Genomic DNA, 18,065 nt, shown 5'->3' with positions numbered 1-18,065 from the left:
AACAATTATTATAATATCAGTGAATATGGTTCAGATGATTTTTGTTTAAACAATCATTAAAACTAAATGACTTATAATTTGTCTTTTCAGGAGTGAAAGAGGGCGGGGGCGGAGGCTCCACATATGAGCTGAAGCAGTTGGAACAGCAGAATGCTCGCCTGCGTGACACGCTTGTTCGATTGCGAGATCTCTCTGCCCATGAAAAGCATCAAATGCAGAAAATGCAAAAGGTAAAACTTCATATCAAACTCGCTTAACTGTTCGTAATATATTCTGAAGCTTACATAAACAATTCACAATTTCCGCACCCTTTTTCAAACACTGAATACAGGTCTACCAAATTATACAACAATTATTATTTAGATTGTTTATGCAATAATAACTGTTGAAAAACAAAAATTTTCATTTAAAATATATGAGTAAGTATGCCCTTGTAGAGTGTCGGCTTCTGAAACTGTGGGTCACGGCTTCGAATCCTAAGTCTGGAGAACTCACGTGTAGTTAAACTACATTTAACTTGAGTGAGTGGCAAACTACCATCATTTCTCATAAAACATACTGTTAAGATACCTCTTCGGCAGGCAGCCAAGATCCACATTAGATTATAGAGAAAATGAAACAAAATGTATTCAAAATGTTTGTACATTTTTTTTCAAATATTTTTCTACTGCTATTTCTTAGATAGTAACATATTATGCAATGTGTTTCTTTGTGTAAATTATTATGAAGTGGTAAAAGCTTCTAATATGTTACAAGTTGAATGTACTTATTTATTATGTCAGTAATTAATTTTTCTTATTTTATTTTCCACGATTTTTTTATTATGTTTATTTTTGCTTCTCTAATGCTTTTTTATAGAACGAGATTGCTGCAAAGAAAGCAAAGGTTTGTTAAACTTGAAGTTAGGAGAATGCATTTCATGTTTTTACCCCAATGCTTTTTTAGCATTTTTTTTGTGCATAAGTAAATACACACATTATCTTTTTGTCTTGGGGAGTTATCGTTTAGTATAGTATGTTATTAACATTACAGAATACGTACATACTTAATTATAACATCAAACCTTCAATATATATATTTTTTTATCCAAGCATGATTTTATTTCAATTTATAACACAAACAATTTTCCAATAGGTATCTCGGTTTCATCTTAATTGTAAACTTTATATAATTTATGTAAACTTCATATAACTTCTAATTGAATTATTGCCAAGCTCTTGTTCTGGTCTTATGATGAAAATTCATGTAGCTACTTTAACAGTGTAATTTGTATTATGACATACATCACAGTTTTCAAAGTGTGTGCCTCGGAATCCTGTGGTGGTATGTATGATAAATTCCCCAAAGTAGCTCAGGATATTCAATTATTTTGAATATCAGTAAAAAATGAATATACCTTTGCTGAGTGCAGTGAATCCTAGTTTCATATACCTTTACGAATCTGGGTTTTCAGTAGTAGGTAACTATAATAAAAATTAAATACACATCCAATAGAGATTTCAGAAACATTTCTATTAGAAAAAATATTGGTGGCGAGCGGGACTTGAACTCGCATCGATCGGATTCTGACCAATGTGCTTTATCAATTTAGCCACCTGCACAGTTTCCTATGTATGTTCAATAAAAAATGCTTCATACTTAAATCTATAATAAAACAATAGTTTAATTTAATACATATTGGTAAAAACGTAAAAATTTCTACAATTTCTATGATTTGAGAAACTGAGTTGAACAACGGGCTCATTGGTAATTTTTTACTGTAAAAAATATTTATATGATTAAGGTGCGATGAAACACGAAAGTTTGAAAACTACTGATATATGTAACTGCCCCAGAAATTTATAAATAGACTCTTCAACCAGCATCGATTGTGCAAACATTATACCAGTCTAGAATATTGTATCTTCTTCGCATGTAACTATGAAACTAATTAAAATGCTCATTTATTCAGGATTTGGATCAGAAGAAATCGGAAATAGCAGAACTCGGTCGGACCAAAGAGAAACTCAGCGCTCGAGTTGAAGAGCTGGAAGTGCAGATCGCTGATCTACAAGAACAGGTGAATTTTATAATGACATTATTTACGTTATTATTATTATTCAATACACTTAGTGTTACGGGGCATAAAATAAGCAACTGTTAATAATGTTTTAGGAACATAATATCTAATTTAGAATTTTATTTGATATGGTTACAAAAACTTGTAATGCTTTTTGTATTTACCTACTTATGTTTCTCATTTAGGATTCATTTATATGTCCGGTATCAGATTTGTATACGGCCAGTCAGTTAAAGACACTAGTAACATCGACTCGCAAAATATTGCGATAAATACATAAACGTGGATTTGCAATATGTATCCTCATTGCAATATAAATAGTGTTCATTATTAACCACATTAAATCTGTTCTCAAAAATTTAAATTTATATAGGTATACACAGAAGTCTTTTGTATATCCATTAGGGTAGGGTTGGCGAACCTTTTAACGTACGCGTGCCAAAATTTATTTATTATGATATTATAGACACTCAGAACGTAGCACACATACCTATAACTTTATCACATTCTTTAATTACGCTATACATTTCGGTCCACCAATTTTAAAACTGTCTACCAGAATTACTAATACTTAGTAGCTAGCTACTAGTCAAATGTTTATTTTTTATTTTGTGCAGTCATTTTTTGTGGGTAGAAATGAAATTGTTTGTTAATGTTTTAATTAGTTTGGTTCTTTACGCACAAATTGATACCAACATTGCTCCGATCAAAAGAGGCATTCTCTTGCTAAAGTAGTCTCAAGCATTGTAAATCGATAAAAATTCGAGGTTAGTGTGATAATATTAGATGTGACGCATCCAAGGACCGACCTATGCAATTATATATTTACATTAAACGTAATGCTTATTCTTGAAGAGTACTTGCCTGCTATTTTTATACGATGCAATCTGTCATTTATTACTATTAAATTATAGGTATCTCTTCAAACATGTGCCATGCAAAATCGTCTCGCATGCCATAGGTTCGCCACCACTGCATTAGGAAGTCACCAATTTTGCACCATCTATATGCGTCAGAGCAACCGAAGCTCAAGCTTTCTTTTGTAAATATGTCACTGGCAGTGACAAAGTGGTGTGCTGCCGTACCATCACTGTTGCATCAATAATGTGAACGATACTTATGAAAATTAGCTTGTTTAGATTCCTGTGACATTACAATTGATACAATCTAATTAGGTATGTTAAACTATTGTAATCTATACTAAATTTTCATTAAATATCGAGATGTAATAATATCACAAAGAGAATACGGAACTGATATCAGACAAATAAACGGACCTTATTGCCAAGTTGATATTTTATATCCCGTAAAAATATTTTTATTTTAACACACACATGAGTACATCAGACACGATTCATTGTAGAAATAATTACACTTTTTTGTTATGTAAATACATAATGCGTTTTTTAAAAATATCATCTGCAGCACAATTTTGAGCGCAATTTTTTTTTGTAATAAAGGTCAATTTTCAGTTATATTTTTATTTCTTTTTCTTTGATTACCTAATGAATGTTTTTAGAAACAATAAAAAATATTTAAAACAAAATTCAATATGAACATTGAATTGAAATAGCGGACATTTTGATGAATGTAATGCCTGAATTAAAATTGATGTAACCATATTATGGAATTTCTAAATTATAATTGTTTACCATGCTGCCGCAATGGCTTTTTAGGTTACATTTTATACATATTATATATTTCATACTTATCTACTACTAACCCTTAAGTATATTACAAGTGCAAAGAAAAAGAATGCCAGAAATTTAATTGGTAATTTGTATGTTTACACAATTTATCGTTTATTAAATTTTCACTCTGAACACATCATTATAATCACGTTTTGCAAAAATAATTTTTTCATTTGAATATTAAAACATTTTTTTTTCTTTGCCAAAAACGTGTTTCCGAAGATCGAACTAAACGATGTAAGTTTGATTAATTTTCATTTTATAAAACCAAAAAAACCACGCTTCATTTTGTTTCAAAAATTTTATTTTTTTCACCCGTAAATTGGCAACATTGTAATATATTTTTCATTATTGTATTTTGTCGATGCTATAATGATTTTTTTTTCATTACTTGGGCAGCACTTTCATCATCAAATTTCGTGATTTTTAATGTTTGTGCATGTGATTTTTTTCTAAATCGTGTTTTTGGCTTCTATGTATCATTCTTCTGTCTCTCTCTTCTATTTTATTTAGCTTTTAACTGAATACGTCACCAGATGTGGTAAAAAAAATGCTTATGATGCAGACATGTAAATTTGTTATATTCAGAAGGGTGTGGTTTTTGCAGCTTTATTATACGTTAATGATGTAATAAAACGCAGTATATAGTGAAATGGACTTTTTGCGCATTCCAAATTTGTCATATTCTCAAAATTTAATTGACAACATCATCTGTTTGCCTATGCTTATTTTGGTGAATATAATAATAATTTATGATTGTTTTTTTTAAATATCTCAACCATTTCAATAACATAAAACTATTTCTAACTAGTATTGTTAATACATAACATACGATTCTTACAATTTGCTGATTTTTTGATAATTTCCATACAGACACTAGTATATAAAATAAACTTAACAGTTAATAGGGTACTGGTTATTGATAGAGCTATAAAAATGAATATGGATTTGACTGCATTTTCTGTTAAGTATATTTTTTTCTGAATCTTCACTTAAATATTATGTTTAAATTTTATTGTTAAAAATATTTTTTTGCATTTAATTTATTATTGATTGTATTTTTTTTTCTTGATCAGGTCGACGCAGCCTTGGGTGCTGAGGAAATGGTGGAGCAGCTCGGCGAGAAAAAAATGGAATTGGAAGATGAAGTAAGAATCATTCGCTTTACATAATATTCCCACTGTTCAGCTAGAACTATCGGCAGAAATAACAGTTTTGAGTTAAATATGCCAATGGATTCAGAAAAACAAATTCTTTAGAAAACCTTAAGGCCGAGCTCAATAAATCGGACAAACTACTGAATCTGACTAAACAGAGAGCAAACGTGCCAAAATCTTCATTTTTCATTAGTCTTGATACTTTCAAAGGCTATTATGCTGATGGTGACTTCTGTCTGAATGTCAAGCATAATATATTCTTCAAATCGAGCAGATGTTTGTATAGACGGTGACCAGGACATGTATTTTAATGCTTTTACATGAGATAGTAGAAGTCATTTATTTTGCTACAACCTTTTTACAATCATATTTTTTGTTGAATTTTCAAAACATGTTCACCTGTCATTTATTTTATTATTATTGTAATAATTATTTAGATGTTTTTAAATTTGGATTTTACATATTATTAATGAGACATATTATAATGGGAAGTGAAAATATCATAGGCGAAAGATGGAGGTAGGCTGTAAAAATTATGCCATTTAATCGTACATTATTTTATATATTCCATCAGTAGAACAATATTTTTTTATCTATTACATTTTGGTTAGGCAGGGTTTATTGAACTTTAAAAACTAACCAACACCATCTACCGTTTGTATTCTTAATTAAATGAAAACAAGTAAGTATGACTGACAAAGTGTGCACTATTCATGTCAGATCTCCACTGCCTACCTCTACTCTTATAGTTTGGGTTAGGCAAGGTTTCATTGAATTTTAAAAATGAACCGACACCGTCTGCAATTTGTATTGTTAGATGAATGAAAACAAATAAATATGACTCACAAAATTTAGTGTGCATTATTTATGTCGGATCTCCACAACCTTCCTTCACTTTTCTCCATTGGAAAATATATTACATTTTTTTGAAAATCATACAGAAATGAGGATAACTGTGAGGAGTAAAAACCATTTCATTTAGCAAATAGTTTTTACTGTTACTTACCTGTGAAAGTATTGAATGAGTTAGACTACGTGAAACAAACGAGTTTATTAAAAATACAGGATCTACAAAAATTTTAAAGGTTCATATTTGGCAACAAGATAATTAAACGCAAATGTTCTTGTTCATCATTTATCGATATATCTATCTATCTATGAGAACAATGCAATAAACTCTACTCGAAGTGATATACATCATTGATTATGTGATTATTTCCAGGTCGTCCAACTGAAAGAAGAAGTAGCGGAATTGGAGGCCCTGCAAGAAGTACACGAACAACTAGTAGAGTCTAATCATGAATTGGAAATGGATCTTCGGGAAGAATTAGAGATGGCGCATTCTGCTACTAGAGAGGTATGTATGCTTCAAATAACCAGCACTATCCTGTCATCATTAAAAAAAACTTACTCTTAGTTTTGATGTATTATGATGATTGTATTTTATAGTAAAACTAAGGCACTATGTATGAGTCAATTTTGAAGTGATTATATGGATTACAATATGTACATCTCTATGATTTTTTTGTTCTAGGCTATACGGGAGAGGGAGGCCGCTTTAGAGAACATATTAGATAGAGAATCTACGATTACAAAGTTCAGAGAATTGGTTCAGAGACTAAATGAACAGTGCAATGACTACAGAAGTAGACTGGACGAAAAGGACAACAAATCTGGTAAGCGTCACATAGTTTTATTGTGAAAACTGTTAGTCATGATGGGCTAGAAATATTACAAAAGTTAGTAGTACTTATTTTATCACCCATGAAATAGGAATGGCAAATAATTGTCGCCGATTAAAGCCGTGTGTCGCTGGTTCGAATTTGGCATTTAGCACAACAGTGCTTCATAAAATCCAATGTGAAATAATAATGGTGATTTACCTATTTTTACATAAACAATGTAAATTGAAGTTTATGACGATTAGCATGATTATTGATTTCCTTGAAATTTTGCAATAATAAAATATTAACGATAAATTATATATATCTTCGATTTTCATGAGCCATCCTTGATGCCATACATGATGGTAAATTTCTTTTCTTTTAAATGCAACTCAATTTATTAGAAATACTTAAGTTCTTATAGGGTTCTTGCCTTATCGAGTGGGTCACAGAACATTTTCAGCAATAACATTTTTTCTTAGATAATAAATAACATTCCAACTGTACAAACATCATTTTAAAAATTACCCTAACTCGGTTAGGACCCATAAATGTTTTTAAATGAATAATTTCACAGTTTCAATTGCATTTTTAGTCTCACACTTATTATTTTGCATTCCATGTTCTGTAGGTGTAGAAGTTCGCACGGTGACAGAGCAACAAATGGAGATGGTGGGGCAAGGGGGACGTGCCAGCACGCGGGCTGTTGACTTACAACTGCGAGCGCTGCAGCTGCGCCAAGCTGCGGAGCACTCACAACTGCTGCAGGCCTACATGCCTGATCATCTCATGCTCAGAGGAGGTACGTACTACATTTATCAACTAATGCCATCCATACCAAATAATTTTGAATAACAAAGAGACTAATGACTAAAGAGACAAACTATTTTTATTATGACAACACTTGACAGCACTTTTTATAGGTAAACCACTGAAGGCTCCATCTGGAAGAAGATTCAACATCTTTACATGTACAGTGAAGAAGATTCAACATCTTAACAGCAATACAAGTTGTTTTATCTCATGCAGCTCTGAAAAATAAATCTCACCGCAAGTTTGAATTTTGCTATGTATGTATAAATAAATCTGCAATGAGAAATGACTCGTACCCAATTTAATAATGAGAGTTATTACTATTACCAGCTTACCGTCTTCACTTTCATAGATAAAGGTTCCATCTCCATTTTTCTTCAACATCTCTGATCCATACATTCTAAAACGATAGGTATGTACATAGTAATGATTTTAATAAACCTCATTTATTTTATTAACAGGTGACCATGATGCCATTTTGATTCTTCTTCTTATTCCAAGGATGATTTGTAAAGCTGATATTTTGGTCGGACAGCTCCGAGAAAAGTAAGTGAATAATATTATTAATGTTGTAAGTATAATATTAGTAATCGAACTTAATCCCATATAATTTTTGTCGTTTCATAAGGATTGCCGCATTCATAGTCAATTTCATAATTTGTTTATGTTTTTAGGTTCCCCATGGTGCCCCATGTCGATAGAGAAATGGTTGTGAAGTCTCATTCTGCCGTTCAGTTCAGTTTCAGATGCAGAATGCAATTCCATCTTCACATGCTATTGGTGAGTTGAAACTTCATTAAAGGATTTCTAACACAATGTAACCTCGTCTTCTCTGGTCTACAAACCATTTGTAGATAGTTGAATACATTAATTTAAAATACCGAAAAGGGACATAAGGAGTAAGGCCTGTTTCTACAAAAACAATAACAGAATCGATATTCATCTTAAATTATATTTGTAACACCAATTATTGTCTACCTGAAAGTCAAGTAAAGGAGGTCTAAGGATCGTCTTTCGTGTTCCAAGAAATCGGCCATTTTATTGCATGTTGGGATTTTACGAAAACTTTTATGTAATGTAAAATCGCGCGAGATATGAATTTAAAAATGTAATTAATATATTGTCAAATTAATTTCCAATACAATGGTTTTGAAACTAAAGTTTGGGTTAATTCTACGATATTTAGTTATCTATGTTGACAGCTGTTTCATGCTATAGCTATATGCTCATCTTCAGACTGATTAAGATAACTATTCCTAAAAATTCAAACCAACTGTCCACAATCCGAAAGTCATTTCTGAAAGAGAATATACATATACACAACAGTAGCGTAATTTTCATTCATTTATTTATTCACTTTATTACATAATAATGCATCCCAACCATTCGTATGTTAGTCACAATAAGTACATATTAAATTCTCACAGGCTTTTACATAATATGTATACTGCTTAGATGAAATTCCATTATCAGTAATGATATAAAATAATAATTTTTGCAACAATAAAAAATATTATATACACTTTTCCGTTCACTGTACTGATTTCCTTCTTTTCTCAGAGTATCCTACAGCAATATGCCCAAGCCTTGGTCTGCTGCACTCCCGACACTTTATTGAGGGTCGGAGGTTCACTACCGGAACTGGCCACCCAAGAGAGACCTCTGGATGCCTTCTTAGAACTTCTGAAGGCGGATAGATTGGATGAAAATTGTGCTACGGACGGTCAGTTTGAATGTTGAGAAACAATTAATTGATAGAATTGAATTTTACTATTTGACTGATTATGAATGATTCTTTCATTCCTTAGCCTTGGAGAAATGTTACGCATACTTGGTAACGATGTTCCCCACATTGCTGTCGGCGACGTCTGGAGATATTGAGGCGCAGTCCCCTACCACCCCTCAGCCAAAGTGCCCGCGGCCGGGTGAGGCACAGGCCGTGCGGGCGTGGTGCGCAGCACTCGCTTGCGCTGCTGAAGGTTTGGCGGGAGATTCCAGCATCGTCAAAGCTCTTCTACAGGTGTCTATTGCAATGCATCTATTATTTGTTACCAATAAAATTAACACATTACTATAGTCATAGCCAAAGTTTATACTGATAAAGAGGGGGAGTCCACCAACCTTTTTGTATTAGACAAAAATATTTACATCAAATGGGACTTGAACCCACAACCATCACAACCTAGATGCTGTGCTTTACTGTTTGAACTACTGATGCATTCACTAATCGTGCAGAAATTTCTTAGCATCATGTGCAACTGAAGTGTTATATTGAATCAAGGTATTATTAACAATAGATACCTACTTGATTCAAAGATGGCATTAAAATCTCTCGAAATTTTAGTTTCAACATATTTGCTAATAATTTTTTAATTACACTAGTTTTTTTTATTGTTTTGGAATAAGTAATACAATGTTTTTACACCAAGAATATTGATAATTAACACCATTAATGAAAAAAATTGTAATATTTCATGAACCATTAAATTATTTTACAACTTACCTTATATTTTATAATACCATATTTAAAAAAAAAATGGAAAATTTTCAATTAGGTATATTATAAATTTTCAGTCACTTCTAATAATATAGTTTCTATATTATGTATTATTATTGTTGTGTCACCTCTTGCAGCCCGGTGAAGATTCAAATGAACTTCAGCAACTATCGGAACTTCTCACTGTCACTTCGGAAACTCTGCTACAACAGTTGAAGGCTATCAGAAGACGATTGCCACAAGATCCGGCGATTACAACATTAGGATTAGACTCAGAGGTGAGATTTTCTTATTCACTATTCATCTTATTCTTTGTGGTCAGAGATACAATGTGTATAAGAATTAATTTATAATTGATAATTTAAAACATTTTTCCATTTAAGTTTAATTTAATAATTGCTTCATATGAATTCTTAATTTCATACCAAATAATATCAGACGCTAATTCAATGAGGTCTCAACCGACCCCAACAATGTCGTCCGAAATGTTTTCACTACACTGTAAGAGAGTAAAAATCGTACGGAGCATTTTCTCCACTAATACAAATGATATTTTTATAATAACTTCCCAAAGTTATTGATCAGTATATAGTCCCAATATTTAAATAAATAATGATATTTCAGAAGAGTGGCATGAAAATTACGATAACACGGTGAGTTGCCGTACTAATTTAGCCATACTCTATTCATAGCATTGGAGTGTGGCCGTACATATACGGCCATACTGCCATGAGGGTAAATAAATAATCTACATGATTGTGTGCAGTGGTGGGAGCGTGTGGGTGTACCGGCTGTCTCTGAAGCGTCAGTGGCGATGCGCTGTGCCCACGAAGCGGCTCGAGCATGCGCTGCAGCCGCCGCCCTGGCTGACCCCTCCCCACCAAGCCCGCACGACTTGAGAAAACTCTGGGCCGCCACCAGCGACAAACATTATAGACAAGTGAGTACTTAGTTTGTCTTTTAATTAGTTTTTCTCCATCACATTCTATGTGCCTTCACCTACTAGTGACTCAATTGAAGAGTATTAGATGAAGTCCAAGATGCACATACAAGAGACAAACAAATCGATTGTATTTAACAATTCAAATTAAATTAATTATATGAGTTAACATTACAAAATACAAGTCCAAGATGTTCATGTCATGACATAACACAATGAAAACACCAAAATAATACATATAAAATGTAATATATAACTAAACAGTATGACTAAAATAAAATTATGTGCAAGTATACTGAGCTATTATAAGGATTTATAAAACAATGACTATCTAAACTCATTCTCTCTAGTGGAATTTATCGACATCCAAAGCAACTTGGTTGAATACGACTATTGCTCTCCTAATTGGCACCACCAATAGCACTTTTGTTCTGCAGTTCTGCCTTTGAAGAACAATCAACTAATACTCCCAAATTTCTCACATTGTTATCAGAGACACACATCACTAGAAAGATAATGGTAGTGATCTCATTTATACCGCGTATAAGTCATAAAATATACGCAGTCCAATAAATATCTCTTGTAACTTTTAAATTACAGTATGTAAGCATGTACAAGAGAAAGTCAGCCGGATAAAGCCATGCACAATGAAGTATAATATTTGATATATGGATTTATTATGTAGAAGGAATCAAATTCAATTAATGTATCTTATTTATATGTATTTAATTCCAGGATGACCTCGGTCCTTTGCAGTCAGTGAAGAAATCCTTACAAGTCGTAGCCGCAGAAGTTGCGTCGTTAGCTCAATTCACTCAACAACATGAGTGCCAGATCAATAGCAATCTTAAACAGGAACCTAAGGTACGCACCACTGATCTAATTCTAATGATCTAATTCATTATTTCCCAAACTTACAGAATGCTGGTTAGTAAGTATGTACCCAGCCTCACTGCCAGCCAATTTTTACTGGTTGGACAGCTATTTTCGGAATAAAATAAATCCTTTAAAAAATATGAAATAGGAACGGAATGATACATATTTGTGAAAACTTATCTACACAACATGTTTATCGAGTTTATCGTGAATATTTTCACACTAAAATGATAAATATTGTTTAGAAAATATACACAGAATGTTAATTCAGAAGTTATGACATTTACAAGAACCCACGAGTCAATTCGTCCGCGGCCTGACGCAACATACATGCTTTGGCTATTGATGACAGATTATAACTCCTTTCTTTTATTTTTTTCTGAGCTACAATTTGAAAATTTTTCTTTCAAAGTGAGATTTGAAAAAAAGAAAAAAAATCGTCCAATCACATAATCTCAAAATTTTTCATAGACCACAGTTTGTGAAATACTGATATAGGACTACCGCTTTGATGGTAAATGGTGTTGTCCAGTTGCAGTTTCGCATACTGAAATATATACAAATACTATATTTAGATAGATCTTATGTCGTAAGTGCATAATTTATTTATTTATTTTTCAGACTACACCTCCAATAATGCTGCGAGCACAGATTGTTAAAAAACAACTTGAAGAAACCAAAACACTTACATTGAAATTAGAAAACAAAGAAGCTGATCTTAGAGAACTCAAAAAACTACTGAAGGTAAAACATTTATTTCTATCCAACATCATTTTATTAAATCAAGTATGTTAAATGAAAATACAATGTAACAATCATTTTGTCTATAAGCAGTCATCTATATATTATGATATCACACCTGAGGGGCGGAGGGGGCTGATATATTGGAATGATTTGTGACAAAGAGGGCAGAGGGGGTTGTAGAAAATGTGACATCACAAAACAAATAAAATATAAACTCACATTTTTCTGAGAATAAAATATCACATGAGAACATTATATACTAAAATCAGACAGATTAAAGGGAGAATTAAAGGGGAGGGGAGGTCAGAAAATACCAAGAATTATTTGATGTCATTTATTAATGACCCCTAATAAATTAAATTAAATTCAAAACATATTGTGAAATCTGATTTCAGTTGAAACAAGACGAAATGTCAGAGATGCAAATTCGTAAAGAGCTTGCGGAGAAAAAACTCAGCAGTGCCGCTAGAGATCAGGAACTCCAAGTAGAAAAATTGACAAGGAAACTAGAAGATGCCACCAATCAATTGAAGAGGTAAACATATTTTGTTATTCACATTGTATTTTTATCTATATTCTAATTTTGCAATGCACAAAATAATAATTATATAACCTGTAATTATTTACAAAATAGGAAAGAAAAGGAGTTCGAAGAAACAATGGATCATCTTCAGCAAGACATAGACTCTTTGGAGACAGAACGAGGAGCACTCAGGGATAAGTTGAAGACTTACGGGAAGAAAGGAGATAAGGGCACAGGTTCAACTCAGGGAGCAGGGGGTACGTCTTTCAATTTTTTAAATTTAAGTTACACGGAACTTGTTTTTTTCCATTTGCTGCAGCAAATTGGAATGGTAAAATTTTGACTAAAGTTGTTTGAAAAATGATACTGGCCAACAGTAGTGTTGCTTTATTAATGATGGAAATTTAACAAGTTTTTAAACTACCGTCATAGTTATAAAGAGTAGAATAATACTCTGAATTATTTGGGAAGGTAATATGATAATCAATAAATACCAAGCATTACTTTTGGAGTGTGTCAATAATAATGCTTACTTTTTATTGATTATAATTAATAATTTTCATAGCGAATGACACTTAATAAATTTAATACTCTTAATCTCGTGCTAGGTGATACATCATCTCCAGGCAGTCCTAACAAATCAATGGCTATGGAAAGGGTTTCACATAGAACTTCTCCGGATAATGCTGACGGACTGCGTGAAGAACTGGCACTTGTTCATGGGTAAATAGCAAACATCTCTCCACAATAAATATTAAATATTAAAAAACACTTTAATTTCTTTATGTTATTTGGTAAAATAAACTATGTAATAGAAAACTGCACATTATTTTGCTGTGCTTATCATTATCAGTCCATTTACTATTCAAATAGTAAAATATTTTATTTATTTAATTTATATTATATCAAATAAATACTTGTATTCATTCCATGCTATATTATAAATTATTTTATAGTTTACTCCACCGAGAACGTGCTGAAAGGGTGTCTTTAGAGAGAAAACATTGCCGTGAAATTCTCGATGGATTAGCGCCTGTCGTGGCCCCAACACAGAAGCATGACAGTTCCGCATTGAGACAGAAGTTTGCCAAGTTCCAGTTTGTGAGTAACAACACATTTAATACTTTTACAATTGCAATTTCGATGGCGAAAACATTGGTCATAAAATAAAAATTTTCAGTAGAAGTATTTTTATTTAACATCTTGCTACATTATACATAATTACAAATCGACGCTAATTTTCTAACAAACACGTATCCTCAAAAAACATAACTTTTCAGGACAGGCAAATAACAATTTTATTCTCTCAGTTTAATTCAGAAATAAATTTTCTTCTATGAAATATCCATTTAGTATAGTGACACATATTTTCATGAAAACATGTTATGTTTCTTCAATCTATCGTACTACACTTCCGATCGATCTGTAATATTGTCGAAGATACGAGAATGCATTGCAACTTTTCTGTGAATCATTCCGTGATATTACTGCAGTAAACACGTATCTTGACTTGCGAGAAAGAACTTCAGTAGAATCATCTGTCGGAGTTCAGTATTCTGTGTACTTACAAACACGTAACTCAAGATACGAGTTTATAATATTTATAAAAGTCTTTTATTGATACGATTTTTTTGTCATTGCTTAAATCTATTATGTTATAAAGTATATTTGAGATACGTGTTAGTGGAATATGTGTATATTCAAATTCTGAATTCATTACATCAAACAACTCAAAACTGACAAAAATTGAGATACGCATTTGTAGAAAATTAGCGACGAAATGTCTTATTTGTGTCCCGTTTCACCCATTTTTTCAGAGGTAAAATAATTTACCTAATTAGATGTTTGTAATATAACATTTCCAAGCAACGTTTGATTTATGTGCTTATACACAAATGTATAGAACGATTCAATTAGAATCAAACTGCTTTACTGAACCGGTAATAAAACAAAAAATGCAATTTCATGACATGTAATTTTTCACTCCGCCAATAGATATCTTCTATTGAAAACTACTAATATATTCTTCATTATAACATTTTATTCTTTCTTCCAAATTAGGTCTGTATTTTACGCATAATAATATCATGGATACCTTTGTGTATATTATATATATGTGCATATTATATATATGTAGCTAGCTTTATTTTAATGTCTTCTTAAATTTAAATAAACGTTAACGTGTTTTATAGGATTGGACAATGTTCCTTGCAAAATCTGGAGTATGTGTATTCCCTGACGATGCTTCAAAATATGAAAAGGCTCTTGAAGACCATAAGGCTAAACAGAAGCTCATCCGCCAGCAATTAATGGTAAGATCTTTTTCAGTATAATTCTATCTCTGATTAATCCATTCTGGCATTGATAATTTGGTTCATTACCATTCTATAATATATTAATCATGTTTTAATTATTTAGGACCGCCTTGAACTAATTCAGCGGGAGGTGCGAGAAGAATATCTGAGGAGACGACCGTGGAGATGTGTCGATACGGATTTAGCTAAATTTCCCACTACCGAATTGACAAGGGTGAGTTTATACTTTAACTTTCTTTGTATGAAGTGTTACTAACTATAATTTCTCTTAAACAAGTCCATTAATATAAACTACCTTTATGGGAGGCCCATATTATAGTACAAATATGTACATAATTTGTTTTGTTTTCATTATTTCAATTATCCAGATTAATTATTATCCTATATTAATCTGGATAATTAAGGTTATATGGTTGTCTACTTCTGGTCTTGCATATCTAATTTATTGGTACATGTAGTATTAGTATATTAGTATATTATTGAAAAAATTATCACCAAAGCACCCATGTGTAATGTTCTATGTTTGTGTAGTCGATCAACGCATATGGTGGCGTAGAAGTGGCGATACTGGAATACCCTTTGCCGTCAGGAACGACGCCGATCACTCCAGCCGTACACGTAACCCGAGAACAACTTTCAGAACTCGGAACCGCAATAGAAAGGCTCGGCGGTGCGGCCACCATAGTTTACAACGCCCAGTGCGGCAATATTGCAGCTTAGTTTCATAACTTGCAAGTGATATATTTAAAATAAAACCATTATTATTGCTAATTTATTTTGTATAAAATATTTGCTTTCTCTATGGAATATTTTTTGCTAGCCACAATGTAGGGCGTAAGATTTTTTTTACCTTCCTTTAATTTTATTATTAATAATCATGTTTTCTCTATTTCTTTTGTTGACGAAAAAAATATTGAGAAACATTTATGAAATTAATCTAAATAGAAGCGAGTTCTGTACAACATAAAAAATATTTTGTTAAATTTGAAATCAAGTAAATAACAATATTAATGATATTTAATCCCACAACCTTAGTGCTTTCTCAATAAATATTTCAGTTGTACCACCATCATCAAAACTATCTATTTTTGAAAGATTAAGATAAGACGTATTCTTGATAATGGTGTTATGACAAAAGAAACATAATTTGTGGAATTTAATATTATTAGTATAATACCAATGTAAAATTGATATCTACCAAGTACCTATCTCAATTACTTAATCAAGTAAATAAATTTATTAGTGTGGAATTTATACATGCAATACACTTTTTCATTGAATGATGGGAATTTTTATACAAGAATCTAAATTCATATTTGTTTGAAAAACTTTTGAATCACAAAAATAAATTAGTGCTCTTTTTATGATACATTTACTCGTCTTCACAGGCATCTAAAATGGTTTTTATATACAATTAATGACAAGCTGATAATATGGTATAGGTAATTTATTTTTTTTGGCAAATTTTTTTATTTAAAAAAAATGAATCCAATAGGTGCATAGTATGTTGCTAGCTCTGTATTATAAATTAATAATCTTTAATAAACCACTTACATTTTTTTTTAAATGATATTTTGTAATGAAAAGAATATGTATATTTCGCTACAAATAAAATACTGAACTATTAATAATTATTCGTTTTGTTTATCTTTTATTAATTGGGTATTTGTGATTGTTTTACTTCTATTACTAACTGCACTACTATCAATGGGCCCCGTGGCCTTTAGTAGTGTTAAAATGAATATAATATATAAAAATGTTCTCATAAACTACACAATTATATATTTCGCTATATAAGCTAGAAGTGAATACATAACTGAAACATTTTTACTACCCAAAATGAATCGGTAACCAAACTAGCAACATTAAAAATTCACTGTATGTGTCAATGAATTGATAGGGTACCTACTGATATTAAGGATATCAGGCTTAAGAAATGTTGTTTTGCTGATACAGATTGATGGGCCTTTTACTCGTAGTATTATCGATGGTAAGGACTACCTGTTAAACCCTTTAACTCCATAGTGTCGAGTTTTTGTCACTGTTGTATGTTATCAGTATAAGTGCAATACCATGAAATTCCAAATATTTTAGGATAGATTTTTCCCGCATTCTGATTAACGTGACGTGGTTTGTGTATTCATTTCATTATTAATCAATAGTTTTTTTGTCATTTGCTTAAAGCACATCCGCAAACATGAACCACCAAATCTAGTGTTCGATCCCCCACTGGCCCGCTGTAGTAAATGTAGTCGGCGCCGTATGCCTATGCATAGAGGAGATAAACATAACTTCAAGACTGCGTTAATGGGCTTCAATTAATACTGTGTATGAACAATGCATACTACTTGCTGTAAAGAAAACCGGAAATGAATCACATTGTCTCTCCCGAACATTTTCAAAAATGGTTCATTCATGATAATGCACTTACACCAGTGTTGCCATATTTTTCTATGCTGATTATAGTACAAAGGCGTAAAAATTATAGTATTTCTGAAAAATATATAGTACAAGAACATTTTTCGTCTTGAATCCTTTAAAATTATAGTATTTTGGTATATTTGGTGTAAAATTATAGTATTTTACATTTTTCGCGGAATCAAAATTATAGTATTGTACTATAATTATAGTACGGTTGGCATCACTGACTTACACTGACAAAATATATTATTCAGAGATACCATTTGGGACAAGTAAAACATTTTGTTTCAAAAAATCTGTTTACAACAAAACTCCACTCTGTGGAGGCCCATATGATCCTATTAGGATCGGACATGGTCGAAAGA

At 31.8% G+C, this 18,065-nt stretch overlaps 1 protein-coding gene across 12 annotated transcripts in view; it reads left to right on the top strand.

Moving 5' to 3' along the window:
• DCTN1-p150 (dynactin subunit 1) overlaps positions 1-18,054 on the top strand; it is a 29,737-nt gene extending 11,683 nt beyond the window's left edge. For 7 of the 12 annotated variants that reach the window (XM_085954888.1, XM_085954886.1, XM_085954884.1 and 4 more), the window contains 22 exons: positions 91-230; positions 1,952-2,059; positions 3,973-3,987; positions 4,827-4,898; positions 6,130-6,264; positions 6,442-6,583; positions 7,203-7,373; positions 7,846-7,930; positions 8,059-8,164; positions 8,945-9,107; positions 9,193-9,404; positions 10,019-10,159; positions 10,648-10,821; positions 11,557-11,685; positions 12,319-12,441; positions 12,837-12,976; positions 13,076-13,221; positions 13,573-13,687; positions 13,921-14,065; positions 15,157-15,276; positions 15,383-15,493; positions 15,811-18,054. In XM_085954888.1, the coding sequence (XP_085811014.1) occupies positions 91-230; positions 1,952-2,059; positions 3,973-3,987; positions 4,827-4,898; positions 6,130-6,264; positions 6,442-6,583; positions 7,203-7,373; positions 7,846-7,930; positions 8,059-8,164; positions 8,945-9,107; positions 9,193-9,404; positions 10,019-10,159; positions 10,648-10,821; positions 11,557-11,685; positions 12,319-12,441; positions 12,837-12,976; positions 13,076-13,221; positions 13,573-13,687; positions 13,921-14,065; positions 15,157-15,276; positions 15,383-15,493; positions 15,811-15,999 (2,882 nt within the window). In that variant the 3' untranslated portion in view covers positions 16,000-18,054. The remainder of the gene's footprint in view (positions 1-90; positions 231-1,951; positions 2,060-3,972; positions 3,988-4,826; positions 4,899-6,129; positions 6,265-6,441; positions 6,584-7,202; positions 7,374-7,845; positions 7,931-8,058; positions 8,165-8,944; positions 9,108-9,192; positions 9,405-10,018; positions 10,160-10,647; positions 10,822-11,556; positions 11,686-12,318; positions 12,442-12,836; positions 12,977-13,075; positions 13,222-13,572; positions 13,688-13,920; positions 14,066-15,156; positions 15,277-15,382; positions 15,494-15,810) is intronic. The other 5 variants (XM_085954893.1, XM_085954891.1, XM_085954885.1 and 2 more) reach the window with 1 other exon arrangement.
• Positions 18,055-18,065: the final 11 nt, after the last annotated feature.

Source organism: Rhyacophila brunnea, unplaced genomic scaffold, assembly GCF_057557595.1.
Source record: "Rhyacophila brunnea isolate RB1 unplaced genomic scaffold, BYU_Rbru_1.0 scaffold_4, whole genome shotgun sequence".
In the NCBI taxonomy this organism is placed as follows: domain Eukaryota; kingdom Metazoa; phylum Arthropoda; class Insecta; order Trichoptera; family Rhyacophilidae; genus Rhyacophila; species Rhyacophila brunnea.
The sequence above is the reverse complement of the archived record's forward strand: the minus strand, read 5'-3'. Positions and strand labels throughout refer to the sequence as shown.